The sequence below is a fragment of the Lutjanus erythropterus genome, chromosome 21 (genome assembly GCF_056507025.1).
Source record: "Lutjanus erythropterus isolate fLutEry1 chromosome 21, fLutEry1.hap2, whole genome shotgun sequence".
In the NCBI taxonomy this organism is placed as follows: Eukaryota; Metazoa; Chordata; class Actinopteri; order Lutjaniformes; family Lutjanidae; genus Lutjanus; species Lutjanus erythropterus.
This window is the reverse complement of record NC_139337.1, coordinates 13,689,333-13,707,198: the sequence shown is the minus strand read 5'-3', so window position 1 is coordinate 13,707,198 and position 17,866 is coordinate 13,689,333. Positions and strand designations below refer to the sequence as shown.

Below are 17,866 nucleotides of genomic sequence, written 5' to 3'. Positions count from 1 at the left end.
CAAAAGAAAGAGTGCTGAAACAGGCTTTTTTAAGATAGTCTATATCTTTATTTACTATGACAACCACACCTAATACCTAAGTCCACTCAATGACTAAAATTTGTACAATTTGAACAATTTACTCAAGACGAAGAACAAAAATAAAACTCTTTCAAACTTAATTAAATTAACATAGGAAATCATTCCTTCTTGGCAAGATAAATTTCTTTCTTTCTTTCTTTCTTTCTTTCCTGGAAACCTGAACATTAGTGTTGCAACAACGACACTTGAGTGTAAGGGGACTGGTGATTAAGGAAAAGGGTGGTGTGTGTTTGTGTGTGTTGATATGCATCATTTATAAGGAGATGCTGATCTGGATTGTGGGGGCTGATAAAGATTTCTGATATGCAACAAGCCATACCTGCAGATATTCTGGAAGGTAGAGATAAGTGTATTGCATCACAAGACTGACATATTTGTTAAAATACTTTTCTATGGAATGTACGTTGTTACCTTCATCTTACAGTCAAGAGTCTTACTATTATCTGAACTGCTTCTCTGCAAGGCTTTGTTCAGCTTGTAATGAAAGTACATTACTTCATTGTGATGTTCAACCTGATGTTAAAGCAAACACAAAGCACCCTGCAGCTGCTTCACAGTAAATGGTTTTCTTTAGATTTCATTACATTTTTTTGGCTGCATTTTCATTCCAGTTGGTGTGAAGAAGATAGAATGTAAATCTGCGTGAGTCAAATGAGACAAAAAATTAAATCTAAGCAATGAGGCACTGCTGGGAGAATTTTACTGTGGAGCAGTTTGAAGTCACATTAAAATTAGTTAAAGGGATAGTTTGGATTATGAGGTATGTATCCACAGTCATTGTATTAACAGTAGAGAGGATAACCAGCATGGAAGCTAAGCAATGAACTGGGTTCACAGCAAAAGGTATGTTAGCCACTTAAAAAAGATCCAAAATCATTATATAGAATATTTTCACTGCTTTTCTTTGCTGAAGCCAAATATCGCTCTCTCTCTAAACCAAACTTGATAAGTGAAATCAGTCATTTTACTTTGCAGAACACGGGAGCTGCTTGTCTATCGCTGCCTCCCCCTGTTCATTTCTTTGTGTTATTGGCGAATCCAAACTATCCTTAAAAGGCTGAAGTCACAAAATAACACAAACCAAATAACAGATCAAAGCAATGACAGCTCAGCAACTCCAGTGTTCTGTGAGGTGAAATTACTTATTTTACTTGTGGAGTTTGGCGAGAGCAATATTTTGCTTCTATAAAAGCGATTTACTATCTAGAAAAGCTGTCTGGTAGCAAAGTAACACGGTGAAAATATTCTAAATATAGTGTACATTTGATTTTTTTTTTTTTCTTTGGTAGACCTTATTCAAATGGTATAATAACTTTTGTTGTGGATCCCGTCCACAGCAGTTCACTGCTCAGCTTCCATGCTGGTGCCCCTCTCTGATTCTCTTAAGTGGGGGACTGCCGACCAGCATCTACTGCGAGTGATACACTGACAATCAAAAACTACCTCATACAACCCCACTGCGAATAATAAACTATCCCTTTAACATTTCCAGGAAAGGACATTATTAGAGCTCCAACAAGGCAGTAAAACATGGATAGCAGATCAGAGATTAATAAGCTTCCTTTTTTGTCAAAATAAAGGTAAGAACAGTGACATAAGTCAACACTGTAGCAAAGGCTAGATGGATTGAGCTGTGGTCCAAAAGCTATATTAGCTTCTGCTATAACAGTATAGCGACCTATCTTGAGTCATGACACTACTTTGGTAATGACAGCCATCATTACAAGCCTCTCACTGTCCAATTTATTTTCAGGGATAAATATCAATACATCTCTAAGAACTGGTTAATGCTGTCATGTAATTAATTTAACTCTGGTCCATACTGCACACGTGCAATTTGGCAACAGTCTCAAGTGATACATCAAACTGAGGTTTATCATTTAGAAGCTGCTTTCTGCATTTCTTTTTGGTTTGTTGATCATGTAAAACTTGGTATCCACCTCATGATTTGTTGATTGGTTCTTTTGGTCTGCGAAGATCATAGGTAGAAGGCTGGACTCATCACTGTGAGGTGATTGGTTGGTTGGCTGGCCTGATCGTTGGGTTGCTGTGATTGGCTGGTTGCTGTGATGTGGTATTGGTTAGCTGCAGTGAGAGTTCCCCACAGACTTAGATCGGATCAGATTATTAATGTTTAACAGCCATTTTAGAAGCCCCTCCACCCAGTTAAAAAACATTAAGACTAAATAACTGTTAAAACAAGCCCAAAAGTGCAGAACTAATAGTGCAACACCGATGCAGCAGGGGTGTAAAGAGTGGGACTTCTACAATGGCTGCATTAACATTGTCTGTCGCTGATAAATTGCTTCTCATATATGCAACAGGCTAACAAAAACTACTCTGATTATTTAGCGATCTGAGCCTGGTGGGGAAATGTCTTCATCTTGTGTGTTCCATTGGGGAAGGCCGGCTGGTGGAGATAGTGCAGCCGTCGTAGCCTGCTGTCTGGCTCACTTGCGGGGCTGCTGGATTGGCTGGTTGAAGTGATGGACATGGGGCAGCTTGGGGACACAGGGCTGGGGCTTCTGATGGGCCACCTGGGCAGCTGCCGGGGTGAAGTCCTTATCACCCTGAACAGAACACAGTCAGTCAATAGTATTTAAGAGCAAAGGGATGAACTGCATGCACAGACACTCAAGCTTACAGCCTAAGCTGCAAAATTAGTTTCCTGCAAAACAAGATGAAGTTTGGTGCTAAAAGGAGTTGGCATTTCGAAACTTGAACTAACTTGTACAATACCATAAAATACCTTAAAAGGTACAACCATTCAATCCTGACTAAGTTCTTTATTCTTGATGGCCAACACTAAATACTTATGTATTTAATGTTAGCTGTCATTTTTTTAAAATTTGTTTTAAAATATTTTTCATCACAAGAGGCATACAGACAGAACAGCTGGTGTTCCTGCAGATCTAACTGCACATGATGCATGAACCTCATTAGTAGTAATGTTAAATATTTTACATTATTTCATTTTACATTTTCCTATTTAAATTTGCCTGTATTTTTAATCCTGGGTCCTATTTTTATATATCTGGGGCCTAAAAGACGAATAGATGCGACAAGTTTTAGAATTGGCCCAGTAGATCACCGCAGTTGGCAGCCCCAAAACCAGCTGCACTGGCTGCAATGTAATCCTCAAGGGTAATCCTTGGTAAAAATTTTGCCTTTTTGTCAAACACTTGAGTTCGGATCTGAACTGATCCTTTAAAACATCAAAGTCCCACAATAATACTAAAATTTGGTGCAGCCCATTTTGTTGTTGCCGGCTGAGGTGATCTACTAGACCTATTCCAAAACCTATTAGAACGTGAAATATGTAAAAAAAAAAAAAAAAAAGTCCCCCAGTTTGAACCAATCATGTTGAAAAAAATCATGATTGACACTAAATTTTCAGATGATACTTCCCATGAGCTTTGCATTGTCTCATATCACAATATCAATATAATATCAATATATTGCCCAGCCCTAACTGCAAATACTATAAGTGGTAATAATGAAAGATATTAACTGGGCAGTAAACACAACAGGAATGTGTACAGTGTTGTGTAGTTTGATTCTATAACTGCATCTCGCATGTGCACTTTATGTCCCATTTTTAAATCCTTTTCCTTCAATAATCATAACAACAATGAGGAAATCTCCAAAGTGCATGAGGGGTAAAGTACGAAGCACTCATCTGTCCCCGCTCATCTCCTCTGCAACCTCAATCTCTTATTCCAAGAAAAATGCCCATAAACAGCCTTGCTTGCAAATCGGATCAAAGCAGCAATTTGATCATTCACGGAGGAAGGCAGAATTTTAATCAAAGATTTACTGCAATCATGACTCCGTTCCTTTTCTTCTTCTTTCTTTCTCAGTGTTTCTTTCTTTTCTTATACCTGTTCTTTACTCCCCCTTACTCTTCGCTGGTTTGAGTCAGACGCTGTAATTTACCTGTTTTCTCATGCTGCTCTCGCCTTCTTCACCCCAGTCCCATTTACGAGGGAGACATTAGTTGAAGAGGATGGAATGAAATTTATAGCTATAGCATAAATGCACGCTCACATATCTTTGGGTGTGAAAGGAGGTTTTACATACAGCACAGTGGGGGTGGGTGGCAAGCTTGGTTAAAGCTGGGACACCAGTTGCTTAAAGACAGCGTTGATGAAAAGCACACATTAAAAACACACATTTCATTACATCATGCATGATTAAGTGGATTAATGCTGAAGGTTTTTATTTTTTCATTTAAAATACTGGATTGGAGCATTTAGTTAAGTTGATGCTGTCGTATCTGTCCAGATGTTGCCATATGTGGATGTTGATACTTTATCATTAATATAATAACCAAACACATGGTTCTCTCATATTCTGATTTCTTCGGATAAAGTTATATAACCAATTTAATCAACACGCACGCGTGCACTCACACTCTTGCACACACACACACGCACACGCACACACACAGAGCCTGGCTGTCTGAACCTCTCACTGAACTTTACTCGCCCACCCCATCCTCGCCTGACCCTAATCCTCTCTTTATGTGTGTGTGTTGGTTTTGTATTGTATGCACACTAGTTTTCATGCATGTGCATGTGTGTAGGTGGGCACAAAACATTTACAGCATGTGTGCGTGTGTGTGCGTGTGTGTGCGTGTGTGTGCGTTTCTTTTATTTGAAGCCAATTCCACAGTAAACTGCATGGGATGTGGATGGATTTGACCTCCAATTGCCCTTTTTCTCTCTTCTGAAGCTCAAAGCCTCTCCCTCCTCCATCTCCGTCCTACTGAAGTGGAGGTAAGGGAGGGAATGCAACAAATTAACTGTATTAGTGTACCACACTGTAAATAGAAGCCTTCGTGATCGGCAAAGACACATCTGCTACCTCCTTTTTACCATTTTAGTACACAGAGAAAATATCTATTTAGAGAAATTATGTGTTATTTGCTGCATTTTGTTTCCAGATGTATTTTTTATAATGTATTAATTAATTAATTGATTAATTAATTAAGAATCTTTAAATGGAAACATTTTGAAATCGAATTAAAGGAATAAAATGAGTCTTTTTACATCCATGTGGGTCATGATGATATAGGGGAGACCAGTGAGTTAGTTGTAGGTTAGTTGTAACACCGTCAGTTTGACCAGTTGACCTTTCTTAAGTCCCACCTCTGTGCTCCAATAACAGTTGAGCTAACTTGGTACCTTGGTCAAATTTCTCCTTTGCCTGTAAGCGCCAAATAGGCTCACATTTTAAATTAGCTAAAGTTAACAGAATGCCAACTAGCCAGCTGGCTAATGTAAGCAAAGTAGAAAAGCAGTGGAAAAGTGCTGTAGTGATGTCATCAATACTGTATACTCCCATTTCCTTTTTGAGCCTGTGTCATGTCTCTATGAGCAATGCTGTGGATTTTACTGACAATAAAAAAGGCATTTTCAGGTAAGGAAGTGACATTTTTCATCAAGATTATCTTATGTCTGGGACTGTATTACTTTTTGGACTTCATGAACGTCTGTCTGCTGTAGGTTTTTTTCTTTTTTGCTGAGGTATGATGACTTTAGTTGTCATAGGGATAATTGTGTGTTTTGGGGTACAGACTATAAATTTCTGGTGAGACCTGATCCCTGCAGGCAGGAAGACACGTAGTCTGAACCACAAAACCAACTCTGGACATGAGGAAGGAACATATTTGTCACCTCAGCCAGCCAGCCTAACTTTAGATGCCCACCCTTAATAAACTTTGGTTAAATAATTTTTACAAGCAAGCATCTAAGAAGGCCATTCTGCCATTCAAGTAGAAATCATAGATAAAAAGTAAATAGCCAGGAAATGTCCTGAGTTTTACATTTAAAAAAATCTCAGCAGGACACAAACTCCACAGGAAGACATACACATACGCACACACACACTGAAGTGTTTCACTTGGTTCCTAAAAGGCTTTTCTGAGCCTTTGTGCAGTGCTAGCCTCTGGGTTTGATGGCAGTGATAGGGGGCGAATGGGAAGGCTAGAGGAGGATCGGGGGATAAATGGGATGCCTGCCACCTTGCTGATATCACCGCAATCTTCCGAAAACAATCTACCTGGTGTGACAGGCAGGGAGCGGAGCCATCCAGGGACTCAAGGACACTTTTTCACACGTAAACACAAACACACACCCACACTAAATCCACGACACACAACCAAAAAGAATTAAACAAACATGGCTATTCACAAACTTCTGACCCGCTTTTAAAAGTGGAAAGTCAAGGCTGTGAAAGCCTAAACAAACACACATACAGAGGTTAATACAATTAAAGCACATTTGGCCACTTCTTTACACCTGTGTAGTTTAATTTTTTAAATTTTGTTGCAACTGCGTCAAAGAGGTGTTGATTCTTTATGCTGCAGTTCATGGTGGTGCTGCATTTTTCATCCCAGTATTGACCCAGTATTGGTCTCAGTATCTGCAGATATGTTATACAATATTTTTCACATAATATAATACATTGATTGTTTTTTGTTTTCTAATATGACCTATGGCCATTCAATACTTTTCTCATGTTCAACAATAATGTTTTTGAACATATATATGTAGTTAAAGACCCTATGCCACCCCATGAATAGTGTTAATAGATGAAAAATATAGTATTTTACAATCAAACTCACAGTATTTTCTTACATTACTGATATTTTATTGCTGTTCCTAAAGCTTCTTTACTTGGTTACATTTTCTGTTTGGCACTCCACTGCTATACCCTCCATTTTTCTTCTCCTCCCCTCTGCTCTGCCTTATTTTTCCTCTTCTCTCTTGTTCTATCTCGGCGCTAAGCCGCTACCTCTCCCTGTAGAGCTCATGTCCCAGATATAAACCACCTTATAATGCGTATTTTAACACCGCTGGTGGTCTGTGCATGTGTGTGTCTGAGAGTGCGTGTGTGTGTGTCTTACCTTTGTAACCACTCCAGACACAATCATGGGGGCCTTTGGTGGACTAAAAAGGAGGACAAGGAAAATAGAGAGTGAATAAAAATTGAAAATTATTTGCAGAACAATGTACAATTTAGTGTGCAGTGTGTGTTGACTGTGCTTTATTCTGTGGTGATTGTGTGTGTAATTTAATCACATTGTGTGCAGGTCAAACATGTGTACACATTACAACAACATTCACAAAAGTTCACCTATTTGGCTACTTCAAAAGCGACAGTGTGCCAAAACTCGAACATCCCAAGTCGTCACAACCAACAACACCCACAGTCTTACTCTCTTTGACACACACACAGACAGGCGCACACACACACACACACACACCGGATGGACCTGCCAGCAGCTTAAATAGCTCCAATTCATCCTGGCCAAACACTGGGGCTCACAGCTTCTGGATGGAAAGCGTGGAAAGAGAGGGGGAGAGAGGAGGGGAGGTGGGCAAGAGCTGAAGCTATGAGAGGAAAAGAGAGGATGATGATAAAGGAAAGGATCTGGTGCGAAGGAGAAAAGGAGAGGAAGAAAAAAAGGAGGGAAGAAGAGGGGACGAAGGGGGTAAAGGCAGGTCAGGACAGATAGAGGAGGAGGTGGCAAGAGGAGGCGAGAGGGCAGGGAGGACAGGGGAGCGAAATACCAATATAATAATAGACTGTTAGAGGAGAGGAGAAAAGACGAGGATGGAGGAGAGAGGGGAGGCGAGCGCTCACTCAAACAGAGAGAAGAGGAAGGAATGGAGGCAGAGAAAAGGATGAGGAGGAGGAATGCGGAACCTGAGGTAAGTATCGACCTTGACATGACAAACGAGCGCCGTCTAATTTTACGGCGGCGTCACCCCCCTCCCGGCAACAGAGTAGAGTTGTGGTAGCCACCTTCAAAACTCCACTCAAAGACATTAGCTACAGCAGCAAGCATGTCCAACTTATGGCTTACCTCATTAACGGCCTAAATACGGTGAAAAGATAAAAAGTTTTTCATGCAGACTTCAAACTGCAACCTCAGCAGTCAGAATCTAAGCACCAAGGAAAACATAACATTTGAAACATCTGCTACCCGTGCTTTCTTTTCAATATTTCATGATCCGTGCACAACTTTTTAATCTCGATCAATTAACAGTTACGGACTCTCAACACATCTGGCTAACCTCCATCTCTGCAATCAACATCTTGGCACTGAATAGCCCTCTGCTACTTATCTTAATGAGAATATTTACACCTTGCTATTAAATTCATGCTCGGATATGTTGAATTTCACTGATTATACCTTACTAGCCACTTGTCAAAATGTGGGGTTGAGAGACTCTTTATTAGCAAGTCAATTAACTAAAATATAGCATATTAGCACTGCCAGCGTGTTCCTCATTCAAATTAATGCTCTGCTAGCTAGCAGTGAGGTGGTATTGCTAGCTTTCTACTAACATTTGTCTTGAAAGTAGAGTTTTAACAATTTTAAGGTTATCTGAGGAACAAATGGAGGATAAATGTGCATATGGCGAGTGCCAGATGAAGAAAAGTGAAAGAAAAAACAAACCCTTACATACATATGCTCATGTGAAAGAACCTGTTGGCTAAACTTTCATTTTAAACACATCTGGCAGGGTGCCATGCTGCATATAGCAGAAGTGCTGCTTTCATTACCCATGGCAGGATAGCATTTTAGGATACCAGATTTCCTTATTTATTCTAACAGACCCCTCTTCTAGCTGTAAGCTAGCTCATTAGCGTTCAGCTGCTACTACTCAAAGTTGACTGAAAACATCCATATCAAGCTGTTCTGAAATACAAATGCAGAAAGTTTGTTTGAGCAATGTCCTTCACAGGTAAAATATCTTTATAACTGCTTGGCTGAAAATGGAAAAATAGCATTCTAGTATTATATGATACCAGATTTACTCATTTATTGCAACATGGTCATTCTAGCTGTAGGCTAGCTTGTTACTGCTTGATGTTGACTGAAAACAGCCCCGTCAGGCTGTTTTTCCAATGGAAACATTCTTTGAACAATGATAAAATATCATTTTAGCAACTTTATATGTTCTAAAAAATAATTTCTAGGCTTATATGTGTTTCAGACTGTGCTGCAGAGACACAGGGTACATATGTACAGTAGCTCCGTCAGTTTCAATTTCAGCTGAAGCCATGGTGAGGTGTGACGCAGTGGGGTTGAGGTGAAAAGGCGTGCTCAGTTGGATATGTATTCACATACTGAGACAGTGTGGGCTGGTATTCATGTCACGCTGGTTTGTCACATGTCTCTATTCCTCTGAATATCTAACTCCATTGTGCAATCTGCAGAGAAAGTCTGAAATACTGAAAACATACTGCAAAGGGAGCGGGAGGTATAAAACAAAACCGCAGATGATGGAAAAAATAAGCGCTGCATTTGAAGCACGTTAGCATCAAACTTTGCCTGTTGTTACTAGGATTGAAGAGTCAGGCCAGAGAGACAGTCGGTAGATAAGACATGACTGCAAAGACAGACAGAAGTGAGAGGTGTAAGCCTGTCAGAGAGACAGACAGCTAACAAGCATCTGACTTCAAACTTGTAATAAACCTTTTTTTAAAAAAGTATGATAGAGAGCAAGACAAGAGTGTAAGATATCCACCTGACTGGCAGACAGATACACAGACACTGTATAGTCATATGTAATAGACAGACACAAATAACAGGTTTTAGTCACACTTGACAAATAGATGAGAGACACTCAGTTGAAGACTTTTAAAGGGATGGTTCGGAGTATCTCAAGCGGGTCGTATGAGGAACTTATTGATAGTTGGTGTATTGCCAACAGTAGATGCTGGTTGGCACACCCCAGTTAGAGGAAAGAATGAACTGCTGTGGACGGGGTCAACAACAAAAGTTATTTAAGCCATTTAAAAAAAATGTCCACCTAAAAAAAAAAATCAATATCAGTTTGAGTGTGTGCGCCATATTGAGAATATTTTCACAGCTTTACTTTGTTGTCAGACAGCCTTTTGTAAAGGGAAACCAGAGTTATAAAAGCCAAATATTGCTTTCTCCAAACCAACCAAACTCCATACCACTGTCTCAATTTGTTGTAATTTGTGTTATTGTGTGACTTTGGTGTTTTAAAAGGATAGTTAAGATTCACTGAAGTCACCAAATAACACAAACAAACTAAGATCTCTAGACCAGCAGCAATGTTTTATGACGTAAAATAGCCGATTTTGCCTGTGGAGATTGGTTGGTTTGATTTGTAAAGCTGTGAAAATATAGAATAAACTTAAAATTATATTGATTTATTTTGGATGGACCTTTTTTAAGTGTCTAAAATACCTTTTGGTGCTGACCTTGTTCACAAAAGTACATTTCTTAACCTACATGTTGGTACTCCTCTCTGCTTCTCCAAGCAGGGAGGACTATAGATAGATGTGTCACACAACCCCACTTCAGATAATCCAAAATATTCCTTTAATCCTGCATTCCTATAGCTCCTGGTACCTTAATCTAGATATCACACAAGATTACTACTGGCACTTGTATTTTATCTGTATGGCAAAAATGGAAAGATGTACCAATGAAAGGGCAAACAGAGAGAGAAACCAAGAGTAATAGAGATCTCTGCTGTGTGGTTTGGCGTGGCTGGGTGTAGGGTAGCTGTGCATGGAGACAGAGGAAGCCTGCAGGGGGCAGTGGAGAGCTGTAAGGAATCCTGGGGAGGAGTCGCGTTGTGCCAGGAGAGGAGAAGAGTTAGAAGGAGGGAGGAGGAGATGCAGGCAGTGGGGGATACAGAATGTAAATCTTGTGGTTGTATGGTGCTGTATGATGCCTTTCGCTCTACAGCCACACCTCACCACTACCACCACCACAACCGCTACCCCACCCATCTTTCTGTGCTTCAGCAGAGCAGGAAGTTTGTTGCCGTGGGCGAAGTGGTGGTTGCCATAGAAACTGATGCCTGTTGCCCGTCTCTCTCTCTCTCTCTCTCTCTCTCTCTCTCTCTCTCTCTCTCTCTCTCTCTCTCTCTCTCTCTCTCTCTCTCTCTCTCTCTCTCTCTCTCTCTCTCTCTCTCTCTCTCTCTCTCTCTCTCTCTCTCTCTCTCTCTCTCTCTCTCTCTCTCTCTCTCAACTTTTCTCCATGAGCTGTCAGCTTACTGCACATTTCACAACAGTTCCTACGTACCGTGTATGTGTGCAGTGATTAAGTCGAGCGTACACACACAGTACCACCCGCTCTTTTTCTGAGGCTCTGGAACATATCCACCTCTCGCCAACATATGTAGGAGAGGTGATGGTGCAATTCACATGCGGACTGTGATCACCTTGCATGTTTTCTTCTTTTTTTTTGTTTAGTAGTCTCATCCAAACAATGTGTGACCATTTTCATAAACCATATATTCACTTTAATAAGAAGCAACAGTGATGAAACAACCATGTGTTCATCTTTTTACCTCCTTTGCCATGTCTCCCTCTCTCCTCTCCCTGCTTCTCTACTGAACATCAGATTTTTACACATGTAAAGTTTTACAGCTGCAGTAAATGTATGTAGCTGCTTGTGTGTCTTTGTGTAGATGGACGGATTATGAGACAATAGACACACATATCAAGGTCTCACCACTTCTCTTACTGAACATAAGAACAAAACATTCAGACTCAAAGAGACATGAAATGATTAGAAATGATGCGCCCATGTTTGAAGTCATTCTGTGTCTCTTTGCAGCCATTTTGCCTCTCTTTGTGGTCATGTTCTGTATCTTTGTAGTATTTTTTATGTCTCTTTGTAGTCAGTTTGTGTCTCTATGTAGTCATTTTTTGTCCCTGTTATTATTTTGTGTCTCTGTAGTCCTTTTGTGTCTTTTTTAATTGTTTTGTGTCCCTTTGTAGTGGTTTTGTGTCTCACTTGCTCCTGCTTCTCTACTAAATATCACATTTTTACACAGAAGAAGAAATACCAGATTTATTCCTGATGCATTTGAAAAACACATTCACCTGACAGTTAGCAGGCAGGAAGCCTCTTCTGGGTCAGCAGTTTCCTCTGGCGTATGGCTCCCTTTCTTTCCTGTATCTCACCTGTCTCCTTCTCTTCCTGAATAAAACTTCTTTTGTATCTGCCTATAGCCATAGCATCCCTCACTTTCCATACCATAATAATCCTCCCCTCTCCTCATCACCATGATTCCTGGCCACCTATTTTTCTTTCTCTCTCCCCCTCTGCCCCATCTGTCCATCCCGGCTAGATTGGCTACGGCAGGTGTTCCCCTGACTACAACGCTTCACTGGCTGCTACTAATGCGAAATTTACCCAGTAGCCACCTGCTAGACGTCCATCAGCGTGACACAGAGAGGGACAGACAGAGTGTGTGCGAGAGAATGAGAGAGTTTCACTGACTGTATTTACTGATGGAGTGTGGTTACCGAGCCTCTCGTTTTTTGGATGCGCTGACAGGTAATTTTTAGTTCAAGATAAACATTTCACAGGAGGAAGGTAAACCTGTGTTTACACAGCCAGGCCAAGAGGTGTTTATCAAGCTAAAGGATGATTTTAAATGGTTCTGCTCAGTGATTTAAATGCACTATTTGTCTAATTTATTTTCACAGCCCAAGTAATGATTCCTCTTCTTTGACTGCAAGCCTGACAAGGAAATCTTTGAGAAAAAGAAAATAAGTGACATAAATACTAAAGCAATGTTAACCTCTGTATGGCCCTGGGGCCTCTCTACAGGATTTTGGTATTACAGAAATGTGTTTCCTACCTGCATTTAAGAAAAAAAATCTTATTTTATCTTATGAAAGGATAGGAATTTAGCTATTACAGAACCACCATGAATGAAGAATTTCCTATGTTATGAATACATGTCCTCCATTCAAAATAACAGCCAAAAATGGCAGAACCACTGCTGTTAGATCTGTATGACAATGACAATAAAGATGGGGGACAATATGAACACTGAAATATTATCATTGAAAAGCTACTGAAACCGTACCATGATGCTTTGAATTTGCCAGACCATGTATACATGGGTATATATTGACCGTCAATTAACTTAAAAGCTGTGATTGAAATCCTTATCCTGGGTCAATAATTGGGAATTATCAAAGACGTACAATATGACTCCATATCTTCTGAAGAAACATAACAAAATGAGGAAGTACATATTCAACAAGCTGGAGTGATGGTCACACACTGACCAGTTTGTGCTACGACTGAAAAGAACGACAACCTCTCTTGTGCTGAAGTGCTCTCTCTTTCTCAAGCGGGCCTTTTTACCCTTGAGAACTATATCCCAAGCTTGTGTGTTGTTTTTGTGCTTCTGTTATCTTCTTGACCTCACTTTTCACTTTAATGCTCTGCCTATTATTGCCACTCATCTTGACGCAAAAGCAAGGGCAGCAGAAGAAAATGACTTATTGCCACCACCAGGCTTGATACTACACCTGCTCTGAATCACAGGAAAATACTCAAACAGGAAGGTGGATGAAGAACATGTAATATATAATTTTGTGTGTGTGTGTGTGTGTGTGTGTGTGTGTGTGTGTGTGTGTGTGTGTGTGTGTGTGTGTGTGAAGTACATGCACGCAAGATTTCTTGACAGTTGGCAATGTTCTTGAACCCTGCTCACTGCTCGGCACTGCTTGTCAGCTCTCATTTATCACCTCTCATTAACACACACACACACACTGATATGTGGTGTGAATATGCCACCTGTACCGATACGCACATAGCTGACGAGTCCTCATGAATATTGAGCAGATATATGTGGGTGTGGAAGCACACACACACACACACACACAATTACACTGAAAATAAGTAACAATTTGCACCACCTCCATCACAGAACGGAGTGACCTCAGCACAAACAATGCATTCAAGCAGCAAAAGCCAAAACATGCTAATATGGAAACAGAACAATTATTGTCGCTCGGAAACAGAGTCAGTGTGATGTAAAACATGCAAACCAAGGCTGCTTACAGCAAACAATAGTGACTGCTGAATGGGCTGTTCAAGTTAATGCTGTAATTACGCAGTAATTATGTTGTTTACCGAATTAGCTGGCAAGAGTACACAACAAGTCTGCTGCAAAACTGCCTACAGTGTAGCGTTATAGAAAAGTGGAAGCAGCTAAATTGCTTAGTTGACAGTTTGCAGGATGTGTGTTTTTGTGTGTGGGTGTGATTACCAGCTTACAAATCACCTCAGAGTCATATATTACACAGACACATCTGTCAATCTAACTGTAGAGAGTACGGTTTTACCTCTGCGGCAAATGTGCGTGGCTGCTTGTGTGTGTGTCTTTACTGTGTGGATGGATGATTTATGAGACAATGGGTCCCTGAGCACAGACATGACAAGGTCCTCCCACCTCTCCTACACAAGAGCAAGGCACTCAGACACCAAGAGACACAAAACTACAACAGATGACGTGGCAATGTTGTTTATAGTCATTCTGTGTCGCTTAACAGTTTTTTTGTGTCTCTTTGTGGAGATTTGGCCACTTTGTGGCCATGTCCTGTCTCTTTGTACTTGTTTTGCGTCTCCATAGTAATTAACATCTCTTTGTAGACAGGTTGAGAGTCTTTTTAGCTGTTTTGCATTTCTTTCTTGTTGTATTGTGTCTTTTGGTAGTCATTTTGTGTGTCTTTGTAGTTTGTATCTCTAAGTCATTGTTTCGTTCTCTTCGTGGTTGTTTTGTGTCTCTTCGCGGTCCTGTTTGTGTCTCTTTGTAGTCATTCTGTCACATATTTGTTTTTGTGACTTTGTTGTCAATTTGTGTCTCTTTGCAATTGTTTTGCGTGTCTGTGGTAGTTTCCATTGTTGTTATTGTTGTCATTTTGCGTCTCCTCGTAGTAATTTTGTGTCTCTTCATAGTGGTTCTGTATCTCTTTGTAGCAATTTTGTGTTTTCTTGTTGTCATTTTGTGTCTCTTTGTAGTTATTTGATTGACATCCCAACCAGAAATGTAAACAGTCATGTCAAACAGAGGCTCCGGCTCAGGGACTCTCTCACCCTTTGGGCTCGTGGCCCGTACCTGGTGGACCAGTAATCCTTCCCCGACTGTGTGGGTGCTGTAACTACCTGCTGCTGACATACTCCTCTTCGTCTTCATCTTTCTGCGGTGGTTCTGGAGCAGCAGAGGGCTGGTGCTTCTGCACTATCCTCTTACCTCCTGCCTTTACTGCAACACACCCACACACACAATGCACACTCATTACCAGATAAACCGAGACAATCAGTTCAAGAGCAAATAAATAATCAACATATAAACTAATGCTAATCAAAACAGAGAGGAAACATAAAGATCCCACTTACTGATATATAAGAAAAAATGTGTGATTCAGGAGAAAGACAGCTGATTGTCAAGTCTCATTCCCTGACTGTCAAATACTTATGTTTTGGGGGAAAAAAACTCAACAATCAACTATCTTACCGACCTGTGACTGACTAAAGCTTCCTGTCACAAGCTAAATTTTCTAAAGCCTGAAAACAGAGCCAAGAGGAGGAGCAGAAATCCAGGCTTCCCTTAGATCACTTGAATTACATATGGTTACAGGCTATTATGGAACTTTTCCCTTAACATGCTACCGACGCTTTAAGCCATACTGTATTTGGATAATTAGGTAAAACCTGAGTTTGTACTTTACTGGCAGCGTAACTGTTCACGTCAACTTTACAGTTAAGAAGAATGTATGATCGTGGTTAAAATGGCAGTGTTGGCAAGCAGAAATGCTGCTGAGCAAAACCATGAATTGTTAACAGCTGCAGGGCTGCTGTTCTGTCCCTGGCCTTGACCTCTGGTCTCACTGCAGAGGGTCTGATTATAGATATGAGAAATGTCAGTGGTCTCCACTGCTCATACGTGTACATTTACATATCTTAGCTACATGTTTGTTAAAGACTGACAGGCTGCAGCTTCTATGTGCTGTGGGCCTCCCACTCATCACAGGTTGGGTGCGAGGGGCATTCCTTATCTCACTGTGCTATCAGTCCTGGAGCTGCTGAGGCCCAGTGCCCTGCCACACTGACTGCTCATGTCCACGTACACCTTATCTGTTCTTCCCCAACCTACATCCACCAGACTACAGCCTGTGACCTCCACGTCAGCGCCATCCAGCAGCTGGAACCGCTACACTGTACCCAAAGCCTTTACACTAAACGGCGGCGATTTCCGACCGCTACAATATAACCAGATTTAATAATGTTGCAAGATCTCACGCCAATCAGGAAGTACAGAAATGTGCGACAAGAGGGAAATATGGCAGATTTCACTGCAGCCAATCTTAGACGATAAGACACGCTGTTGTCAGGCGCTGGCATCTGCAAGTGTAGTGATTACATAAGTATTAATCATCATCATGTGGTTGTTGGTTTAAGACACAAAGGCCTTCATGTTTATAGGAAGCACTGGGAAAAAAACAACACAGCAGCAGAAGGAGCTTTACCTGCAGGGGGACGTCCTCCTTTGGTTTCCACTTTCTCCTTCGGAGGCGACGACATGTCTGCTCTGAGCTGGACTCTGCGGCGAGAAGGAACCGGAGCGTCTGGCAAACAAACCCCTGCTTTATTTACTCTCCTTCAAATAGTGGACAACACTTCAGCCTGAACCGTCAACGTGGCTTTTTTTCCCCGAGTATTGTTTGGAAATGGTGCGTGATGACGTCACGTGGGAGGGGAGGACCGTCAGGAGTTGAATGACGCGAGGAGCGCGATGACGTCTGCCGCAGCCAGCGTGTCCAGCACAAATCTGAATGAGAAATTTTAAACGTTGACTAGTTCAGCTGTTCATTTAGAGAAAAAGAAATATTTTTCTGACAAAAAACTAAACTGATTGCACATTTTTATATTAAATCTTTTTATTTTGTATGGGAAAAATGTATATTCACTAATGTAAACGGACTAAAAAGAAACCATTAATACAACAATTCAAAATATAAATTGGACATTATATCAGAACATTTAATGGACTAAAATTTGTAAAACTGTGAATATTTTTATTTAGTACCTCTATTGATTGTTACCCCTGTGTACATAGTTTGTCCTATTTTTGTTTTGTTCTGATGTTGTACCATTTCAAACTGTTTGAAAGGAGGAGGGATTGTAGTGAAACTCTGAGGTGTGACTGTGTGGCTCTCCGGTCACCTCAGGGCACCTTTGCAGAATTTTGCTTAGGACCCCATGGAGGTCAGGTCTGGCTCTACTTAAAATTGTTTGCATGTTAGTGCTGTTATCTAGAACATTTAAGGGGAAAATCTGGATATGTGAACTGCTTTAAAATGTATCTTATCATAATATGTACATATTTAGTTAACTTGTCTAATTGTATACCCATCTGAATTATTGCAGCTGATCCCCTGTACTCCAAACCTTTCATCAGTATGAATGCATGTGTAGGCAACAAATAACTGGATCTTGAGCTGTCAGCAAAGCCTGTATCAGGAAGTTAAGTGCTTTGTGACAGAAATTGATGAATTTAAAAGTCTAATTGAGTTCATAAGCTATTGTCCTAAATATTATGTAAATATTAATTGATGGAATAAATACTGTTGCCCTCACAAAAAGACAGTTTTAAGTACCTAGTAGCTATCCACCTACGCAGCCTCTAAAACTGAAGCATTTATTAGAGCAGACCTCATCTAATGAAGCAGCCAGTTTCCATCTCTCACCTGTGAGCCCGCCGTGCCAAAACAGCATGGACAGAATCAGCCACAGCAGGATAAGCTGATAAAAGGCAAAAGAGACAAGCCGACAGAGAGAAAAAGAAAACCGCACTATGTGTGTGTGTGACAGTGGTGACCTCTGTGGCCACCAACTCTCTGTTTTCACACTGTAAGTCCACAGTGGTTCATTAATTGGCTGACATGACAGTTTCCTTGGGCAGAGCTGAGAATT

At 40.7% G+C, this 17,866-nt stretch overlaps 1 protein-coding gene across 1 annotated transcript; it reads right to left on the bottom strand.

Annotated features, from left to right (window-relative positions):
* Positions 1-25: 25 nt before the first annotated feature.
* Positions 26-16,635, bottom strand: dap (death-associated protein). Its single transcript, XM_084747017.1, has 4 exons — positions 16,420-16,635; positions 15,056-15,155; positions 6,992-7,034; positions 26-2,651 (listed from the first exon to the last, which is right to left on the bottom strand). The coding sequence occupies exons 1-4, from the start codon at positions 16,472-16,474 to the stop codon at positions 2,532-2,534; spliced, it is 318 nt and encodes a 105-aa protein (XP_084603143.1). The 5' UTR covers positions 16,475-16,635; the 3' UTR covers positions 26-2,531.
* Between the last annotated feature and the right edge of the window lie 1,231 nt (positions 16,636-17,866).